Source organism: Schistocerca americana, chromosome 2 (genome assembly GCF_021461395.2).
Source record: "Schistocerca americana isolate TAMUIC-IGC-003095 chromosome 2, iqSchAmer2.1, whole genome shotgun sequence".
NCBI lineage: Eukaryota > Metazoa > Arthropoda > Insecta > Orthoptera > Acrididae > Schistocerca > Schistocerca americana.
Window position 1 is genome coordinate 650,141,529 of NC_060120.1, and position 21,301 is coordinate 650,162,829.

The 21,301-nt window shown below is 39.9% G+C and overlaps 1 protein-coding gene and 1 non-coding gene across 7 annotated transcripts in view; both read left to right on the forward strand.

Annotated features, from left to right (window-relative positions):
* The first annotated feature begins 4,670 nt into the window (after positions 1 to 4,670).
* The window catches only part of LOC124594927, a 42,031-nt gene continuing 25,400 nt past the window's right edge, over positions 4,671 to 21,301 (forward strand). Inside the window, exons 1-2 of one of the 6 annotated variants that reach the window (XM_047133419.1) lie at positions 4,671 to 4,958; positions 10,731 to 10,956. In XM_047133419.1, coding sequence (XP_046989375.1) covers positions 10,757 to 10,956 — 200 coding nt within the window. In that variant the 5' untranslated portion in view covers positions 4,671 to 4,958; positions 10,731 to 10,756. Of the gene's footprint in view, positions 4,959 to 6,697; positions 6,850 to 6,890; positions 7,194 to 10,727; positions 10,957 to 21,301 lie in introns of those variants that run through there. The other 5 variants (XM_047133425.1, XM_047133421.1, XM_047133424.1 and 2 more) reach the window with 5 other exon arrangements.
* Trnaa-cgc lies at positions 18,249 to 18,321 on the forward strand. The gene has a single exon. It is a non-coding gene; the product is annotated as a tRNA-Ala (tRNA).

Sequence of the window (21,301 nt, forward strand, 5' to 3'; positions counted from 1 at the left end):
ATAACACAAGCTCACTCGTAGGATAAGCAGGTGACAGACTTCATTTCATTGGTAGGAAGCTAGGGGAATGCGATCAGTCTACACAGAAGATCGCTTACCAAACACTCGTTAGTCTATATTGGAATATTTCTCATGTGTGTGAAACCCGTACCAAGTGTGACTAACAGGAGATACTAAAAGAATAGAAAGAGGGGCAGCACGAATGGTTACAGGCTTGTTTGACCCATGGGAAATCGTCACGGAGGTGCTGATAGAAATAAACTGACAGACGTTTCAAGATTGACGATAACTATCCCGCAAAAGCCTACTTTAGTTTCACGAACCAACATTGAGTGATAAATCTAGTAATATACAACCCCCTGCATATCGCTTCCCTAAAGATCACGATTAGGCTGGTTACACTGCGCGCAGAGGCGTTCAAGCAGTCATTCTTCCCGCGCTCCATACGTGAATTGATCGGGAAGAAGTCCTAATAACTGGTACGATGGAAAATACTCTCTGCCACGCTCTTCACAGTAGTTCGCTGGTTAATGATGTTGATGTAAATGTAGACTCGCCTCTTTACTCTTACGCAAGTGGAGATGCAATGGAAAAAAGCACATGCGCAAAAGTCAGTGTACAAGGAAAAGGAAACATAACTGTTCTCAAGCGTTTCTTCGTGCCCACAAGACACCTCGTCTTTCAAGCAGTCTCCCATGCATCCACTTCTTAGCTCAGCAGTGTGTCTGATGAAATGCTACAGAAAAAGAAAGCACAAAGTTAGCTTTGGGTTAAACAGCAGCCGAATAACAGAGGTGCTATAAGCGAGAAAAAGAAAGAGACGGTGACGTTTAGGTTTCAAATTCAAGAGAACTTCACAGTAATATTTTAATTTTCTGCTTGGGAAACTTAGAACTTTTATTTTTGGGCAAGGAGTGCGATGTCACTAGTGATAAGGCTAGCAATAACATTTCGTTATCTGGCAGCCGGTGACTCATGTACCAGTTTGATCCATTTATCTTGAAATTCAGAAAAAAGCACCTCTGTGATTATACCTGAAACTGGATAATACTTAGGGGATATTCCTAGTGGTGTTGTGAAGGTTAGTTGATCGTCATTGTGTATTTGTTTGTTGTTTTTTGATGTTTACAAAACTACACTGAAAAAGATTATACGTTATCCTTCCCGGAATCCATTACAACGGAGGCTGTGCTTTGGAAATTTGTATTTTTTGTCTCTTCGATGTGCTTCAATTGTATTTTCAGTAGTTTGTTGAGAAGCTCCTACTGTCCCATCTTCCTCAATTGCTCAGATATTGATCTCCTTAGCTGCTGCACTGCTTAGTCGCCAAATCTAGAATATTCGTCTATTGTTTTCACATCCATTTTTCATGAACTTGTAGGTTGTTTTTCCTCTGTTTCTCTACTTCGAGACGCATATTATTCTTTATAGTAATATGGCCGGAGACTTTCTCTCTTATTTTTAATTTCTGACAGGTCAAGCCCATATTTGCTACTCACAGCATTGAATCACAAATTTTTGTTTGTTTAACATTTAGAAGCGAAATAGCATATCACTTCTCTCCGTTTGTAATCATCTACAAATAAAAGCGCGCTTTCTTTGGAGTCAACGAACATCAATGGCACCTAAATCGACTGAAAACATAACCACCACGGTGTACACAACTAAAAACATATAGCCACGAGCTGCCTGTCGTCTGGCGAATAGCGCAAGAGATTCCCACTAAAGGGAAACGATGACACACGCTCTCCAATTCCGATTCGAACAAATTACGCATGCACAAACAGGTATGGGTGCATGCGCTGTGGGGAACGTTAAGTGCATACGCAAAGTTGAACGGAAACAAGGCATTGTGCGGACGTGTTTTTTATATCGCCAACGAACCCTCTTGCTTTTCAGACTTGAAGCGTGCGCGGGAACACGATGGCACCCCAACTTTTCCATTGTGTGTGTGTGTGTGTGTGTGTGTGTGTGTGGCTGGCGCTGGTGTGGGGAGGGGGTAGAAGGGAGAACCTCCTTAGAAGGCTCACCGCACCAGGGAGAAAGATTGGTTGCTCCCTCAAGCGTTACGATACCTGCAGTGCAGTAGCTTCCGCCCATTGTTCTTCCTGACACCACTGACGGCACTTCGAGAGTAGAGGCACGTTCGCACTGTGATGGTAGAGCAGCCCTATAGCAGCACAAGACGACTAGCCCAAATCGTGGAGTTACAGAGAAAATACTGGCAGCGAAAATTTTCCTCCTTAGAGGATTCGAACCGGCTTACCTTCGAGAAGAGCATCACTGTACAGACGTGCGTCAATGACCTAGAGGTGGGGAAAACCGACCGGTTAAAACAGATATCGGTATTTTAGTTCTGAATAACTAGTATTTTTCCGTATTTGTTTGGTCTCGGTTGTAAGAGGTGTAAAAAATAACGAAATATCAATTAACCATAGCAGCAGTGCTAAAATACTTGGTTTTTAAGCAAACTTCTTTAAAGAACGAGTAATTTTTATTCGTAAAATGTGTATTGGTTTGAAATGTTGCGTCATTATAGAAAGTAGGGAAAAGCGATCAAAAAATGGGTTAAATGGCTCTGAGCACTATGGGACTTAACATCTGAAATCATGAGTGCCCTAGACTTAGAACTACTTAAACCTAACTAACCTAAGGATAGCACACACATCCATGCCCCAGGGAGGATTCGAACCTGCGACCGTAGCAGCAGCGCGGTTCCGGACTGAAGCGCCTAGAACCGCTCGGCCACAACGGTCGGCCGAAAAGCGAACAGTGATAATTTAATAACGGTGTCGACATTAACGAGCAACAAACACATGGAAAAAGAATTGGTACAGCATTGCTGAGACAATAACGTGCTGGTTACCATGTGGTATGACCTGTTAGATGCTATGCTTGTACATGCAGTGTGTAAGGCTTGTGTCGCCTGGTGTATATGGTAGTTTATGACTGTCGTCATCGGAAACCACTTGGTTTACAGAATAGCACCATCCCTAGCCTGGAAATATTATACGGAAGTGTGGTATCATTGAAGTACAATGCTCCATTTGCTTTAAAAGATTAGAAACGGGAGGAGCCACAACACGTTCGCGACATAATATAAGGAGAAAACGTAAAACTTAACAGTTCATTCATAGTTTACGACAAAAATAGAAAGCAGCTGATCAGCTACCTGTCTCTACGCCAACATACCTTTATCTCTTTTAGTCCTTTCAAACGGACAAATTGACACGAAAACTAGAGCTCTCCAAACTCAGTTTTCACCCTTTAACACTGTTTGCAATGTCGGAATAGTGGTATGACCCACGATACATCATCATTTTTGAGTAGAGTTTCAAAAAATTTGAATCAATAGGAGAATACTGGTGACTATTTGTAGTAGGCAACAATTTATCACTTTTCGAGAAAAGCAGCGAATGGAGACCGGACTGTTTTCTTTTATTTGCCTATTTCATTTAATACTTCGGTTCTCTGCATCTTGAAACTGACAGAGTCGAAATTTTTCAACTTTTGTTCGATTTCTACATTCATTACAGGATATAATGGGAATGAAAAACCGAAAATCGGTTGTTGCAGCAACCAGTTATTTTCAGCGGTTTTAACTATCTGGTTAACTAGTGTTGAAAAATAGTAACGATATAACCGAAAGCCTGTTATTTCATTCCTATAGCTACCTCGGCTAAAGAGGTGCTTTGGAGTTAAGACTAAGTCAGTTCAAATGAAATAATTGTACCTTTCGCGCTGCATACCGTTTTAACTGTACTTGGAACTTTTTTTGCAAGAAACATTTTCTTCTAGTGGCTAAATACTCCTTAAGCCTAAAAAAAAAAAAATAAAAAAAAAAGGAAAGAAAACTTGATACGCAAGAGTGTTTGGATGTGGCAGTAGTTTTCTGTCCTCATACCTCAAATAAAACCACCAAGTGTATAAGTATTGTGCCCCAAATCACACAGCTTTATGACCGTACCTTCTCTTCACTGAGACGATCCCTAATGTTCCTTGAAATTGTGGCCGGCAGACACTGATGGTGCAACTCTAAGTCTGTTTTAAGTGAGGTGCGGAAAATTGGGTTTATGACCGATCAGTTGTTCACAAGGCATGCATTACAAAAACATTTTATGTACACACAATGGGTGTCGCCTCAAGTGGCGAAACTGAGTGGGATCGCTCATTGGTTTAAGGTAATGGATTCGCATTCGGAGCGAGCGGGTTACAAATTCCAGTCCAGCAATGGAGATTAAGATGTCTTGTTTCTTCATTGAAGTAAATGATGCAGGTCGTTCCTCTGAAAAAGCCGGGTCTATTTTCTTCCTCAGCCCTGCCGAAACGTCGTTGGGACGTTCGATGCTGACCATTCCTTTTCAAGAGTTGAGAGTTAGATGGAGTTTAGTTCGTGGACAAATCTAAATATACCGGTATGACATTTATATAATGGTTTGCAAACACTGATAGTATATACAAGCCTACTTTGAAGTTGAGAGCGTTACAGTGTTTCGTAGCGGCAAGACAGCAACAAGGTGCGTTGGCATTTACCATTACAGCGGAACAGGATCTTCCAGCATCTGCTAAGAACGCCAGGCAGACGTAAGCGCAAGGGCGCCGCCGACGGTATCCGAAATAGCGCGACGGAAATAGCCGAGGGCTGCCACACTGTTAAGAAGCAGATGCACAGACGCGCAGGAAGTAGTAAGCTCCGAGCCTCGCGTGTGAGATGTCATTCGTGCTGTTTGTGTGGCTACACGGCGTGCTCCTCCCGTGATTCTCCACTTCATCCGTTATTGTTTTCCTCTCCAGTGTGCTCTTCAGTCAGTCAGTTGTGCTAACGATAGATACACGCATGTCCCTACTTTAGTGCTTTCAGTATCATTTGCCACTAGCAATAGAACCATTCATAACTTGTACTGTTTACGAAGAACACAATTTTAGTTGTCAGCTGCTTTACATCAACCAAGAGACAGGTAAACAAACATTAAAACTATTTTCCAATAAATGAAATGGGGCGATCGTGGTTACTGGCTATATTGTGAGATAGTCGGTGTCAACAAGTGGAGGAAACATTTAAATCAATTTAGTCTTTATTGCTGTATGGCTTTCGAGCAGTCATGTCATCAGATGGCTGCATCGCACGTTTAAGAGAAGTAGCAGTGATTGCCAGCTACAAATTTTTGCATGCTATTGCACCCTACAGAAAAAAGTTTGACGACTATTTCAAGCGTAATTAATTCTGCTCTCGCAGTAAATCGACAAAATAAATATGTAATCCAGTTTTTATAGAGGTTCTGTGTACCATGTGTATATCTAACAATAAAATAATGATATTCATTGATGTATCATTGAATTATCTGGTCAGAGAAGCACAATCGCAGAATTTTTCAGCTACAGAATAAAACGCTGCTTGGTCTCCAATGTAAATGAGCCCTTACTGTTTTTGTCTTACTAACAGAGCCACTACGGTTTCAGTCCTTGCTATATAAAATTATTTTTTACTGTAGAGCAATTTCACACTATCAGGTACTTCTTATACCAGTTAATGCTGCAGACATTTAATGTTATTGGGAGCAAATAATACACTAGTTTAACAATTTCATCAGTTTAATGACTTGTGGCTGTTTTACAATAATTTGTATTGATGAATGAAAAATAAAAAAATGGTTCAAATGGCTCTGAGCACTGTGGGACCTAACTTCTGAGGTCATCAGTCCCCTAGAACTTAGAACTACTTAAACCTAACTAACCTCAGGACGTCACACACATCCATGCCCGAGGCAGGATTCGAACCTGCAACCGTAGCGGTCGCGTGGTTCCAGACTGTAGCGCCTAGAACCGCTTGGCCACCCCGGCCGGCTGATGGAAAAATACATTTTGCTTTACCTTGCTTGCTATCCCTGCAGTCGGCCTACATCACCCATTACTGTTTCATTACAGAATAGTAACTGAGTATTACTGTTGGATTAATTAACTTCGTTAAGCTTTGCGAGCACTCTAGAAACATGTCTGACTTTTCATTCTTCTATATTTAACCATGGGTTAATAGTGTATTTAAATATAAAATTCTTATATAACGATGTTTGCTGTGATTGTTTCCACGGTTCATTTTTAGAAGTCTTTAGTTCGTTCGGTGCAATTTCTTTTGACATCCCATATCAGTTGTCTTCCTAGCAGGGTCGATGCAGCTAAAGCGGTGGTATCATAAAGGTTTAAAACAATACTTCAAACCAAGATTTCAGTGAGTTTCGGTTACCGGTAGGCCTATGTCACTTTTTAATGTTTTAATCAGTTTTTCTTGTGAAGGTTCGGATTATCATACTTATCTAGAATTTTGCAATTTGTACAATCTGTTACCCTTAGAACACCCAATGGGTCATAATTAGCTGTGAAAATAAATATCTTAAATTGATAACTTGAATAAATAACAAAGTGGTTTTTTTTTTTCTTTTGTTGAAAGTCATCGAAACATGTCTTCTGCACGCTACTGTATTGTCGGGCAGATTTAGGCACAGATGCTATTCTGGCTCCAACATATTTTCCCAAATGAAACTCAGTTGCGCGAAAAACTCTGGTGCTAATCACAAAATACAATATGTTTAAAAATTTACGTAATAACACGCTCGACTGACGACTGTAATTCTGATACAACTTGGAAATTTTTAATGTTTGCCACCGACATTTTGAAAATCGCGCTCAAAACAGGCGTCGTCCAGGCACCGCGAGAGCTGCCACTGCATATCGATCAAACTGTTGGCACGCAGTTACTCCAAAGCTGCTGCACGCACAAATGCGACTCGCTGGTGCTGCCCTCAAGAGGTACGTAATTACAAGGGTTGTTAGAAACTCTTGCTAGGCTGTGAGGTTTGTAATAGTTTTAGTGCACAATGCGTAGTCTGTTGGCTTCCGTCACTTTCCGAACTTTGCCCATCGGCGTAGTGCTAACTCTGTGATAACGACCTGCACACACTTGCCGGCAAGGACCAGGCTCACTGTGTTCGGCTCCTCTCACGCTCGCAGATTCTCACGATACACAAGCTTGGTGAATTACGACGGCCTTGGCCTGCGTTGATTTTTTTAACGTGTGGTGGCAGGTCAGTGCGTGCCACTTCTTACATTTGTCAGTGCGATGGTTGATGTACCGACAGTTTAATGCAACAATCGCTGTCTACGCGTATGCCAGGACAACATGGACTTCAGTTAAAACGGTGTTTTAATTATACATAAATCGCAAGACGTACTGAAGTAACGCCACTGACGCTAACAAGCACGACTTTTAATCGGAAGTTACATTAGAATTTAAAACGGAACGCATTGATTCGCAGTAGACGCCAGACTTTAATGTTTTGTGGTGTTATCGATTGTTAAGTTTGTGGGTTGAATGACAGCAGTGGGAAAGTGTATTACGATTTGATGGTAGCCATAATTTGTGTCAATTAAAAACTAATCTCGTGCTAAATATGTATCTACTGTTGATGTTACCACTCATCAGACTGGTAGATAATTATATTTGCTAATTTACACAACAAAATTAGCGTGTTATGAGCAAATTGGTTTACTCACAGCCAATCAGTTGAATCTTTAATGCAAGTTATCTGAATAAGATAGTGCTGTGAATATCGTTGACGAACATTAGAATGCATTATGTACCGTGCCGGTATTTCAATCGAGAGCGACGTTGTAGCAGTTGGGCGTAAGAAACTTAGTAAGTTTGGTGTTTGAACTACCACGTTTGGTGTTAACAGTAGTTGGGAGAGTACAACGTACACAAACTGCTGCTGAAATCAGTACATGTAAAACGAGAATGCAATACCAGTATATTAATTTTGCAATAAAAATGTAAAATAATTGGCATTAAATAATTTCACACTGTCACACTGATATAGTAGGTACTGTACTGGCACTTTCGTTTTTCACATGATCATTCAGTACCGGTATATTTAATTTGGTAAAGTAGCTACAAATGTATCGTAAAGGCTACAATTTGAAATTGTTTGTGGGCATATTTTGCGTGGGTATGTAAGGTCTTTGTTTATTAACATTACATGGTACATATCCTTCTCCACACCATGTCGTCATCGTATCTCCTCCTCCTCCTCCTCCTCCTCCTCTTCCTCCTCCCCCCCCCCCCCCCCCCGCAATGTCATCATCGTATCTCCTCCTCCCCCCCCCCACACACTCTCTCTCTCTCTCTCTCTCTCTCTCTCTCTCTCTCTCTCTCTCTCTCTCTCTCTTATCAAATTTACAGATTGACTATGACACTAAATTTTAAAAGCATTTATTGTTTTCTCATATCAAATAACAATTATCAGTGTCTCCCTTCTGTACAAGGCTACATTCCAAATCCCCTAAGAAAAGACTGCCAAGCACTTAAATATATAATAGATGTCAACATTTTGCAAGGTGATGATTCTTCTGAAAAACCTGGAATTCTCAGGGAATTACATTTTACATGGAAAAGTCAGGGAATTTCAAAGTCTAAGGGAATTTTGCATTTTAACTGAGCATTCCAACTGAATTTTATTGAGTTTTATAAGCAACAAATTTTAAAATACTTAATGTCTCAAAGTGTATTAATTATATGAAAATTGTTCCATATAAATTACTAATGTTCTAAAAACTGCAGATAAATTACAGCTTATGACTGGTATATAGCTCAGTTGAGAGGGAAGAGAAGTCATTGTGGTTTGCTGCTCCTTCCCCCTGTTTTTGTATCTCATTGTATAATCCAATTTCCTCAGCATTACATAGGCCTGTTGCTAAAATCGCATATCACCAATCTAAACACACCAGTCAGTAATTGCTTTTACAGTGTTGATACACACTATACTGATTGGTATAAAAGTTTGGCCGGACTATACACAAATCACTACTGTCGCAAAGCCCTAAACCTTCAACTGATTCAGAGCTAAAAAGTGCAGATGCTGAGATAGTGCACTCCAAACCAAATTCATTGTTTCTATGCAGCCACCATTGATCCTTATGCTACAGCAATTTAAATGTTCTGTATAGTAGTACTCATATGCTATGTCCACAATATTTTGGAGAGATGTGACTTTTAGTACCTTTTACTATTAAATTTTTACCATGCTCACTAATGAAGACTTTTTTTTTTTACTGTACCGTCTGCTAATAAGCCTCACTTTGATCAATTCAGTCATTATCTGAAAACCCTCTCAAAACTGAAAAAAAAACCTCTGATCCTTTGGCTAAAATTCAGAGATGACTGAGGCACTTGCAGCTCTTGTGACTGATACATAATGGTTTTGGGTACTTGACAGTGTGGTGAACATTGTTTTCACAGAACAAGAAAGGCTACATATGTGTTTGTACAATATATTCAGCCATTTGTCATCCACTGCTGGATAAAAACCACTTCTAGTTAGTGATGTGTCAGGCAAATTCCCAGTGACCAGAACATGTATAAATGGGCATTTGCCTGGGAATTTGCTCAAAGCAGCTTTAAATGCCCAAAATCTGGGAATTTATAAAAAAAAGGATTTTTTAAAGTTTTTACCCCTAGAATGCATAACATACAAACTAAAGCGCGTGCGCGCGCCCACACACACACACTCTGTTTATATATACTTGCGACATCACTTTGCAATGTAACACACTTTATAATGTGTGTCAAATTGCTGAATATTACTGAAGAATGGTAATTGATAGCAAAATTATTACTGAATGTATTCAACAGCTGGTGTGTGTTTCTTTGATAATAGATGTATACTTAAAAGTGAAACTTTTTTCAGTGAAATAGAAAGCTTTACTGTTAGATGTAGTGACATTTGAGACTATAGTTTTCCATTTTCCTACTTTTTCTATCTACTTTTGTACGACTGTACTACTGTCGAGATAAAATGAGGACACTTACATATAAAAGATTTAATAATAAAGAATCAATGCTCGGTATCCTGGAATCATTCTGTTTTGATACTAATAGATCCCTAGAGAATCGACAGTTCTTGGGTTGATGGAATTGGAATTGGCACACGACTCATCCGTAATTAAAATCATTATGGAACACCTTTTTTTTTCACTCTAATTTTTTTGTGGTAGCATAGTATAACTAAAAATACTACTTACAGATTACCTACTTAGTATAAACTGTCTTTAGGTCAAGAATTACTTTTAAATTTGAGTTTTGTTTTCTTTCTTTTTACTATGTACTACTCCAAGAATTGACCTCATTAAAAACTTATGGTTACATGTATAGTATAATTTATTTCCCCTAATAACTTGAAGCAGCTTTTTACCAACTAGTACAGAAGCTATGTTTCAAAACACCTTTTCCAGTACAAAACATCGGTTAAATTTTTTTTTACTATGTGTCACTTATCAATTAATCTTTAAAATGCATAAATCTATTTGCCCAGATATTTATATCGGGCCCTTGCCCCAACTTACAAGTGTCCGTGCATTTTACATCACCACCTCTAGTGCATAGAGAAGCCTAAAGCAGACCTTTCTCCAGCAAATAGCTCCTTATGGATACTAACAATTCATAATCTTTTCACAGTCAGTGGTTTTAGATTTTTTCTTTTTATGAATGAGCCATTTTCCTGCCCTTGTGCGGGCATCACAGTTTATAAAATTCTCATTTGTCTGTTATGCTCTCTCTCTCTCTCTCTCTCTCTCTCTCTCTCTCTCTCTCTCTCTCTCTCTCTCTCTCTCTCTATCCATCCTCAGTTACAGTGGAATGTTATTTCTTGTTCTCCTTTGATTGAATGTGTGAAATGTTACAGATGAAGGTGTGTGACGAATATATTCCATGGCATCATGCAGAGGTGTTGGCTGCAAGGGCAATGTATCACCCAGAACACTAATCCGCAATCCATTGGCAACAGAAGATACACGGGAACGTTTGCGGCAGTTTTTTGAAAATTGTTCATTAGACTCTGCTTTAGATGAGCTGGCGTTTTGGGAAATGTGTACTGATGTTGTTGCAAAGTCTGATAACTTTTCTAATGGGTGAGTACTAGTTTTGTTGTGAGGTTCTTTTTTCTTATTAGTTGAACTCATAGTGACATTAATCCGTGTTAACAGTAGAAGTAATTGTGGCAAAAGTTCTCCTTCCGTTTCTTGATTGACCAGTCTATTACATAAGTACAAGGATTTTCGTGTATTAGAGGTTATTACACAATGATGTGGTACGGCATAGAATGTTGACAGATAATGCTAACAAAGGAAGAGTTTATATGTAACCCGTATAATTGTTCAGTTTGGCGTATTAAGTGATGTCAACTCAGTCTCATGTATGGTCATGAAAGCAAGTAGAATAAAACTTGGCTTCACATATAACAAAAATTGGTACAGGGAAGTTTAAAACTTAAACCTAAAGTAAATATTTTGATGAAACAAAATCACCGTCCGATGGAAACAGAGTAAACAACTGCCTTGAAATGATCGAACTGCTCTGATTGTTTCCCAGCAGGCTTATGACAACTGAATGTGCACTGTGTTTCTTATAATTCAGCTTTCCGGCTCTTGAACCCTCTATTTTAAAATAAACTCGTAATTGGAAGAAACAAGTCAGTCATAACTACTGGAGTAGTGAATTTGTCTGCATCTATGTCTACACCCTGCAAACCATTGTTAAGTGCATAGTAGAGGGCAAGTCCCATTGTGCAAGTTACTGGGAAATTCTTGTGTTCCATTCATGTGTGGATCGTGGGAAGAACTTTTGCTTAAGTACAACTGTGCGTCCTGTAATTAGTCTAATCTTGTCTTTGTGATCACTAAGGGAGCAATAGGTAGGTGACTGTACTACATAGCTATCATTTGAAGTTGGTTCTAGACGCTTCCTAAGTAGGTTTTCACAGGATAGTTTGTGTCAAATGCCTGCCAGTTCATTTCTTTCAGTATCTTCGTGATACTCTCCCATGGGTAGAACAAACCTGGAACCATTCGTGCTGCACTTCTTTGTACATATTCAATATCGCATGTTCCTTCTGTTTGGTATGGCTCCCACACATTTTGGTATTCTTCTTGCATTTTCCTAGTATTCTGTCAATAAACTACAGTTTGACACCTGCTCTTTATCTATGACTAGGACTAGAGGTGATTGTTCCATTTCATTTCCCTAAGAAGTGTTACCCCAATGTATAAAGCAAGCTACTAATACTTGCACTACTATCAAATCTTATCAATATCTGGCTGAATATTTGCGTAGCTTATTTCAGACAGTACTTCATTATAGACAACTGCTTCATCTGTAAATGTTAATGTTGTTTGCAAGGTTGTTAATATAAAACATGAACAGCAACGGTTCCAACACATTTATCTGGGACACATCAAAAGTTACTTCTACGTCTGTCAGTGACTCGCCATCCAAGGTAACTTGCTGTGTACTCCCTCCCAAAAAAATCCACAATCAAGTCACAAATTTTGCTTGGTACTACTTACAGTTGTGCTTTAGATAGTAAGCTCCGATGTGTACTTACAATTAGGATGTGGAAGTGGTCACTCCAACACAGTGTAAACTTTTCTTTGTGAAAGAAGGAAGAAAATAAAAGAACACACATTTTGTCTTAACTGCCAACATGCAATAGTTATTGAGAAAATGACACTCAAAGTTTTAGTGCTAATGTATCAGTTCACATGCATTCTGTTATGCCAAGCGAGTTGGTAGCATAGTAGCTAAGAGTAGGGTTTGAATTTTGTCTTCCTTATTCAATTCCAATATTATGTCATTATTTTTTCTTTTTGTTGTTGTGGAAGTTTGTGACACCAGTCTCATCAATCTTTTTGGGACATTGAGAAATACAGTGGAATTATTTGCAAAAGAAATAATTTCACATGTTATTAAAATTAAATTTTACAGTCTTCTTTGTGCAGGGTCCTACAGCTGTCGCTGCATCCCACATTTCCGCCACCAAATGCCTCAGTCTTCCCATTCTTCCTCAACCTCTTATATTCCTCTTGTCTCTGCTGCTTTTTGGATACCACTTTATGTGGTCTTCCTTTTCTTCTCCTTCCAGGATATCTGCATGAAAATACTCCCTTGGGCCATCTGTCTTGACCATCCTTTTGACACACCCAAACTGTCTTAGCTGTCTTTCTTCTGTTCTGTCCACAATACTGTAATTAGTCTGTCTCCTTTCTCTTATTTCCTCATTTCTTATGTGGTTAAGTCACAAAATTCTACATGCTGTTCTCAAGTGGTCCATTTCTAAAGCTCCAGTCTCTTTTTATTCCTTTCTGTGCGTTCCCAGCACTCACTCCCATAGCTTTTTATTGGTTCCACAATGGATTTATACAAATGCATTTTAACCCTTAAAATTATTTTTGGGGACCAAAGTACCGGATTTAATGTGTGGATGGCTGTCCTTCCCTCAAAGATTCGTTGTTGAATCTCTTTGTCGCACTTGCATCACGTGGTCAGGTACTATCCAGGTACTCTTTACACACTAAGATGTCCATCAGTGTCAAAGTTATTTTCCTGTCCTCCATAAACATTGATATTCTGTCTTCTCAAAATTAATTTTCAAACCCACATTTTTTGCTCTTCCATCAACTTCCTAAGCGTGCGAGATATATCCTCTTCATCATTTGCTGCAACGATGTGATCATCAGCATAAAAAGCATGTACATACACTGGATCCCCAATCCAGTTCCCATGCCCATGCCCGTTCTGCGCCATGGATCCAGTGTCTTCTACACATTCATTTTAAGAGTGTGGAAGGGAGATAGCATCCTTACCGCAGTCCTTTATTCTCAAAGCCTCTCTAGAAATTTCTTTCTACACTTTGACACATTTTGCTGACTTGGAGATGTTTGACCTCTCTTAAATATATTTTTGGCGTTTCCTCTGCTGGCAGCACCTTGAACAATAGCTGTAGCGAAACTGTGTCATACGCTTTCTCAAGAGCTGTGAAGACCAAGTGATCACTTAGATTTTGTTCCAGTTGCTCCTCCATGAAATGTCATAGGGTCAAGATATTATTTACACGTGACCTGCTTCTTCTAAAGCCACTCTCTTCTTCTACTTCATTTACAGACTACTACAATCTTGATTTTAAAAGTGCTAATTGAACTTGACACTTATGCCATGATAACTGCTACACCCTTCCTTGCTTCTTTATCTGCGGGTCTTAGATACAGTAAATTCCACTCTGCTGGATTTCCTCCCCATACCACGTACATTTATTGAATAACTTGCTTAGATGTTCATACAGAATGCTTGGATCATTTGTCATTAATTCTAATGGTACTTTTCCAGGACCTGCAGATTTTCCCAAATTTCATTCGTGTAGCCACATTCTGTACCTCTTTTGTAGTTATCTTCTATACATCCTCACTGTCCTGGTTTTCCTGTATCTCTCACTTCATTTACTTGTACTCCTTCCTTTCTTCTGTTAGCAAGCCTTTAAAATGCTTCTCCCACATTATCAGGCTGATAAATGACAGGTTTGCTCTTTCTTTTACTTCTTTTCTGAGCCCTGCAACTATTTTCCATGCTACCACCAATTTTGTCCCCTCAACACATTGATCAGCTTCCTCACATTTGTCCTCACACATTTCATATTTCCTTATGCAGATGTCCTTTTCTACTTCTCTATTCATTCTGACATATAAGGCTCTATCACGTTTGTCCTGTGTTCTCATCCAGTTACTATTTAACATCTTTTTTAGGTTTGCTTTTTCATCATTGCATTGAGTCCACCATTGTGGGGGCTGCTTCCTTTTTTCTCTCCTTGATGCCCCTGTGCTACAGATGCTGCTTCATATATGCATTTTGTAATTCCTTGGTATACGTACTTAGAACAAGTGCCTCAATTGGTTTGACAACCATAATTTACAAAGAGATTGTACCAAATCTTGTTTCAAGCATGCTGAACTGTATTTCACAGTATCCACTATCCTTGTTGGAATATTTGCCTCTTTAATTTGTCTTTGGCCCACAGATGTTACTGTCATCTTTGCAGCTAACAGGAAGTGGTCTGAGTCACATTCCACACCCCTGTAGGCCCTAACAGTATTTGTTCTTATGTTGGAATGTTTATTTTGAATAGTATACTTTGCTATTGATCTGGTGTTTCTGGAAGGGCTCTCCCTGGTACACTTTTGGATCTGCTTATGAGGAAAGAAACAATTTAAAATTTGCAAGGACAATATGTCACACATACTCACTAACCTTTTCCTATTGCCGTTTACTGTGTCATCACCATATCTTCCCACTACTTCACTATCAGTGGCCACCCCTACTTTTCCATTAAAATCTCGCATTAAAATAATTTCTTTCCAGGCACGTGTGCACTCTAGCACACTTGCCAATTTTTCATAAAACTCATCTTTGACTTTGCTGTTGCCATCGTTTGTAAGTTCATAAGACCCCACAATAACTTCATGTACATATTTTGAGATTTTTGCTGTCATTATCCTCTCACCAGTTTCCAGATTTCCTACCAGCAGTTGATATCTCTTCTATGCTTCGTATGGGCAGCTATTGAAGTTTCTGTCTTGTCCCTTTTCGACACCGCTGTAAAAATGAATGTGAACTGCTATATTTTCATTTCCCTTTTTTTATCTGAAGATACACACATCTACTTTCAACCTCCCTTGTTCCTGGTGTAAAGGCTCCCTCGAAAAAAAAAAAAAAAATTTATCAATTTTGTTTACTACTACTACTACTAGGCTAATTACTGTTTAGCTCTACAGGACCTTTATACTGAAATGTTTCCCACACCACCTTGTATTGTCTTTCTACGTGTGTGAGTAACTGTATGTTCACTGTTGTGGGTAAATACATACAACGTACACAGGGCGCTGTGTGAAACTGATAGCGATTACATGCTTCCGCTGTTGTAGAAATCTGCTCCAGATGCTGCAGATACCATGTTGAGCTGAAAGTGGTAACCAAAACACGGAAAAATATTCTTTGGGGCTCTGTTGCATAGCAATCAGATTGCTTTCAGTTCTGAGAAATGTCCAGGTACTATTGTGGATTTGAATGATCCATGAAGTGACTTCTTTTCCGAAGAAAACATCAAACTATTTCACTAGTACTGAACGCTCCCGTCGGAACTGTTCTCAAGCTGCTATTTATTATTAAATCACAATAGAAGTATACTCTGGGTGTAGAATAACACGTAACTTCTTGAAATGAACAATATTTTATTGTTCTATTAACTGATTTCCTTCCATATACACATATATTTTACAGTATGAATCAAAAACTCGCAATGGCGTCCATTTTTACATCACAAGAATGGCTCTCTTCTAGTAAAAATTACTCTTAAGAAGAACAAAAGCTCTATATCCTAAGGATAATTATGTGAGCGCTGACCACCAGAGTAATAAACAATATATAGCTCTCTCTCTCTCTCTCTCTCTCTCTCTCTCTCTCTCTCTCTCTCTCTCTCTCGCACTGTCGCAGCAAGTTACGCTGCCTGATACATCATATTGGATACTTCTCTCATCTTTGTACCCACACCCTGCATGTTCCACATTATTGTAACAAAGTCCTTTTCCGTAGCCATTTTAGTCTCTGTGATGCAATCCCATTGTTTTACTGAGGTATATAAATTTTTGTATATCAGTCTTTGCTTTTATTTGTACTTATATGCTTAGAGAGAACCATTGTATTACCCATGGTGATATCTATCATAAAAACTTCCGATCACAAAAAAATCAAAGCACCACCAGCTTCATGCAAATACATATATACCATAGTTACATTCATTAATGTGAATATCATTAAGAAAGTAATTTCTTTAGTGTTCTAAATACTTTGCGATCTGGCGATAATTTCATGCCAACCAAGCATATCAAAGCATTTATTTGAAAGCTGGTGCCTGCAATTGATTACAGATCCATGTGTATGTTTTATTAATTTCATTACATCTACTTGTGATTTCAGTTTCCTGTCTCATGAGAATGTAATGGACAAATGTAATTCTTCACCTGTCAGTCAAAATATACGTTGTAGGGTTGACAACATGGCATATGTTTTGACGAAATTACTTTTAATGAAAGTGTTGATATTCAAAATTCATCAACAACCAGACCATTGTAGAAGGAGGGATAACATTGCACTCCCTATGACTCAGTTGCATGCAGAAACAGTCCAGTTTTTCAAATGGTTCAAATGGCTCTGAGCACTATGGGACTCAACTTCTGAGGTCATCAGTCCCCTAGAACTTAGAACTACTTAAACCTAACTAACCTAAGGACATCACACACATCCATGCCCGAGGCAGGATTCGAACCTGTGACCGTAGCAGTCGCGCGGCTCCAGGCTGCAGTGCCTAGAACTGCTCGGCCATTTCGGCCGGCAGTCCAGTTTTTGCATAAGGTCACAAACCTTTGTCCAATTCTGACAAAAGATTTCTTTGTTTCAATTGGCTGACAGCAATTTATGAAACTTTTTCACATCAAAATGATAACATTCTCTTACTAGAGCTGTGACAGAATATGTTTGATCCATAATCATAATGAAATAAGGGCTACACTCACGAATTATAGTGGAGGTTTGAAGTTTAAAGAATCTTACTGTTTCCAATAATTCACCAAACATAATTTATCATTGGTGCTGATGTAGTTGGTGACACGACAGTGAAAACTTCAGTGTTTGCTCTTGAATGAATCACACCATGTTTATGAGGCTTTAAGAGGGAAACATTCCACGTGGGAAAAATATATCGAAAAACAAAGATGATGTGACTTACCAAACGAAAGCGCTGGCAGGTCGATAGACACACAAACATACACACAAAATTCAAGCTTTCGCAACCAACGGTTGCTTCATCAGGAAAGAGGGAAGGAGAGGGAAAGAGGAAAAGATATGGGTTTTAAGGGAGAGGGTAAGGAGTCATTCCAATCCCGGGAGCGGAAAGACTTACCTTAGGGGAAAAAAGGACGGGTATGCGCGCGCGCGCGCCCACACACACACACACACACACACAGAAGCAGACATATTTAAAGAGTGTGTGTGCGAGTGTATACCCGTCCTTTTTTCCCCCTAAAGTAAGTCTTTCCGCTCCCGGGATTGGAATTACTCCTTACCCTCTCCCTTAAAAACCCACATCCTTTCATCTTTCCCTCTCCTTCCCTCTTTCCTGATGAGGCAACAGTTTGTTGCGAAAGCTTGAATTTTGTGTGTATGTTTGTGTTTGTTTGTGTGTCTGTCGACCTGCCAGCACTTTCATTTGGTAAGTCACTACATCTTTGTTTTTAGATATATTTTTCCTACGTGGAATGTTTCCCTCTATTATAACTACACACACACACACACACACACACACACACACACACACACACCGAGCGAGGTGGCGCAGTGGTTAGCGCACTGGACTCGCATTCGGGAGGACGACGGTTCAATCCCGTCTCCGGCCATCCTGATTTAGGTTTTCCGTGATTTCCCTAAATCGCTTCAGGCAAATGCCGGGATGGTTCCTTTGAAAGGGCACGGCCGATTTCCTTCCCCATCCTTCCCTCACCCGAGCTTGCGCTCCATCTCTAATGACCTCGTTGTCGACGGGACGTTAAACACTAATCTCCTCCTCCTCCACACACACACACACACACACACACACACACACACACACACACACACTCACTGTTACTAAATGTTACTAGCAGATTTTGTTTGTCCTAAAGAAGTCTGTAGCAAATTTGGTCCTAGAGTCCAACAAGGCATAAACCAATCAATGGAACAGCACCCTAATGAGTACACAACAGCCACAAAATCTGGAAAGCTAACCTACTATCAGCCCTTGTATGTAATTTTGTGATCTTATGTAAAAATTGAACCATTTCTGTGCATTATTGTCTCGTTTGATGGGTGAAGCTATCCCTTACTCAATGGCTTGGTTTTTGATGAAATCAGAATGTTGATGTGTTAAAAGTAATTCCATCAAGGTGTGTGCTGTTTCAATTGTATGATGTGTACTTTTGCTGACATATGAAGAAATGAATTTGCCCATTACAGAAGTACAGTATTTTCATCACGCAGCAAATGGAAATTGCGAGTAGGAGTGATGCAATTAATAAAACACAGGCCTGGATCTGCAATCAATTGCAGGCTGCAGCTGTCAAGAAAATGCTTTGATGTGCTTGGTTTGCTGTGAAATTATCATCAGATCATGAGGTATTTAGCAATGTTTATGAGGTTGTATTCCCTAATGATATTCACACTAAAATATGTGACCGTGGCATAAGTGCCACCCCATATTGCTTGTGGTGCTCTGACTTTCTATACTTTGAATGTCTTCCTGGCATATAGGAATGTACTGGATCTCTTGAAGTAGAAAAAGCAAAAAGTGAAATACTAGAATTTATATGTTTTTCATATAAAGTTAAGATCTGTGATGATAAAATCTGTTTTTAATGAAATGCTTATTTCTTTTCTCATTAATTCTATTGTATTTCTTGATGTCACAAAAAATACTGCTGTCATTGAAGTCACATACTTCAGTGGCAACCAAAACAGCTTAAGATTGGATTTAAACACAGAACAAAAAAATTTGGAACTGTGCTATTAGCCACTATACCACAGACTTATTTAGTTTAATGATGGATTTGCTGATGAAGTACCATAAAAAAAATGTCATTTTCTGGGAAACTATTGAGTATTGGCACCTAAGACAAAGTAAGCGTCCCTATATTTTTGTCCTTTTACCAGGCAAAGTTTACACTATGTCAGAGTGTGATATATTGCATGTCCCTCTTGTGAATTAATTGCTTTCCAGAAATTAAACAATACTGCATCTACCTGGCTGCCTCGATTCATGACTTTCAGTATGTTATCTGAAAAAAGTGAGTTGGGTTTTACAGATCTGGTTGGCATGGAGGAAGTCATTCTGTGTGAAATACCTCATTTCATTTGAGCTCAGAATATGTTCTGTGATTCTACAACAAATGAATGACAAGGATTATGAAAGGTAGTTCTGTGGAATCACTTCTGCTACCACCTCCATGGTCTCAACATTCATTTGCTGGGTACAGGCTTGGCGACACCGGGGTTTCTGAGCTGGGGGACTCTTAAGCGCGGCCAGTCCCCTGTCACTGTAAGCTCTGGGCATGCTTCAGCCACCAACGTACAGCGCAGCAGTGGAATGTTCTCTCAGGAAATGGGGACCTTGGCTTCACCGCCCAGATCGCGAGGATGGAATAAAAGTCTATTAAAAAAACGTGTATCTCAAGGTGTGCTGCGTGCTGGTGAGATGCATGGCTGTTGAGGCGGAACAGTCGTTAGCAGGCAACGTTTGGGGAACCTGCCGCACCTCAGTTGTAAAAGGCTTACCTAGGCATGCGGGGCTCTGTCTAGGTGACTTCTAGTTCTGTAGCTGCTTGTGGGACTGAGATGGATCCTCCAAAATCTTCTTTGCAGCCTCGCAGCGGAAAGGGTGGGCCGCTGGTAGGTTCCAACACCCAATCCAACAAGTGGGCTCCTGTAGCCATCCCTCCTGACTCAGGAGCGAAATCTGAGAGTATCATGACTACTAACAGAACAGATGGTGTGTTTTTAATCATTAAAAGTAAAGAGGGCAGCTTCGGGAAAGTTTCCCAATTGTATATTCAAAAAGGGCTCAAGGACATTGCTGGCAGTTTGAAATCTGTTAAGTGATTGCATAATGGGATGCTGTTAGTGGAAACAGATAGTTCCCAACAAGCTAAGAATCTCCAGAATCCACACTCCCTCCGGAATATACCATGTAACTGAGCTACACACCACCTTGTTGTGACGTGCAGGGATCTGGTGGACATTCTTAAAGAGGAAGTGAAAGGTGAGTGGGCTACAACAGGAATAGTTGATGTGCAAAATATCATGAAGAGGGTGGATGGGGTTCTTGTTAAGTTGACTCCTTTATCCTGACGTTTAATAGCACGAAACTCCCTGAGCATACTGAGGCTGCGGATGCTGCAGCCAAGGCTGCAGTCCTCCTGCCTCGGCCAGCCTCCCATTGTGTCCCGTCATCTGATGTTCGTGGGGATGTATGTAAGAGGCTTGTGTCGTGGTGGGATGCTTGGTCATCCCTCCAAGGAAACAAGCTCCGGGCAGTAAAACCGTTCCCAACTGCTTGGACAACCTCCTCCCGACCATCTCGGCGAGAGGAGGTCCTTCTGACCAGGTTGCGGATTGGGCATTGCCGGTTTAGCCACCGCTACCTGCTCTCCGGTGACCCAGCCCCGCAGTGCCCTTGTGGTCAGTCATTAACAGTGCGCCATGTTTTATTGTCGTGTCCCCGTTTAGTCAATTTCGTGTTGTCCTGTCCCTGCCATCTACTTTACCAGATGTTTTAGCTGATGACACTCTAGCAGCTGCTCGTATTCTGCGTTTTATAACTTTGACTGGCTTGTCCAAAGACATCTA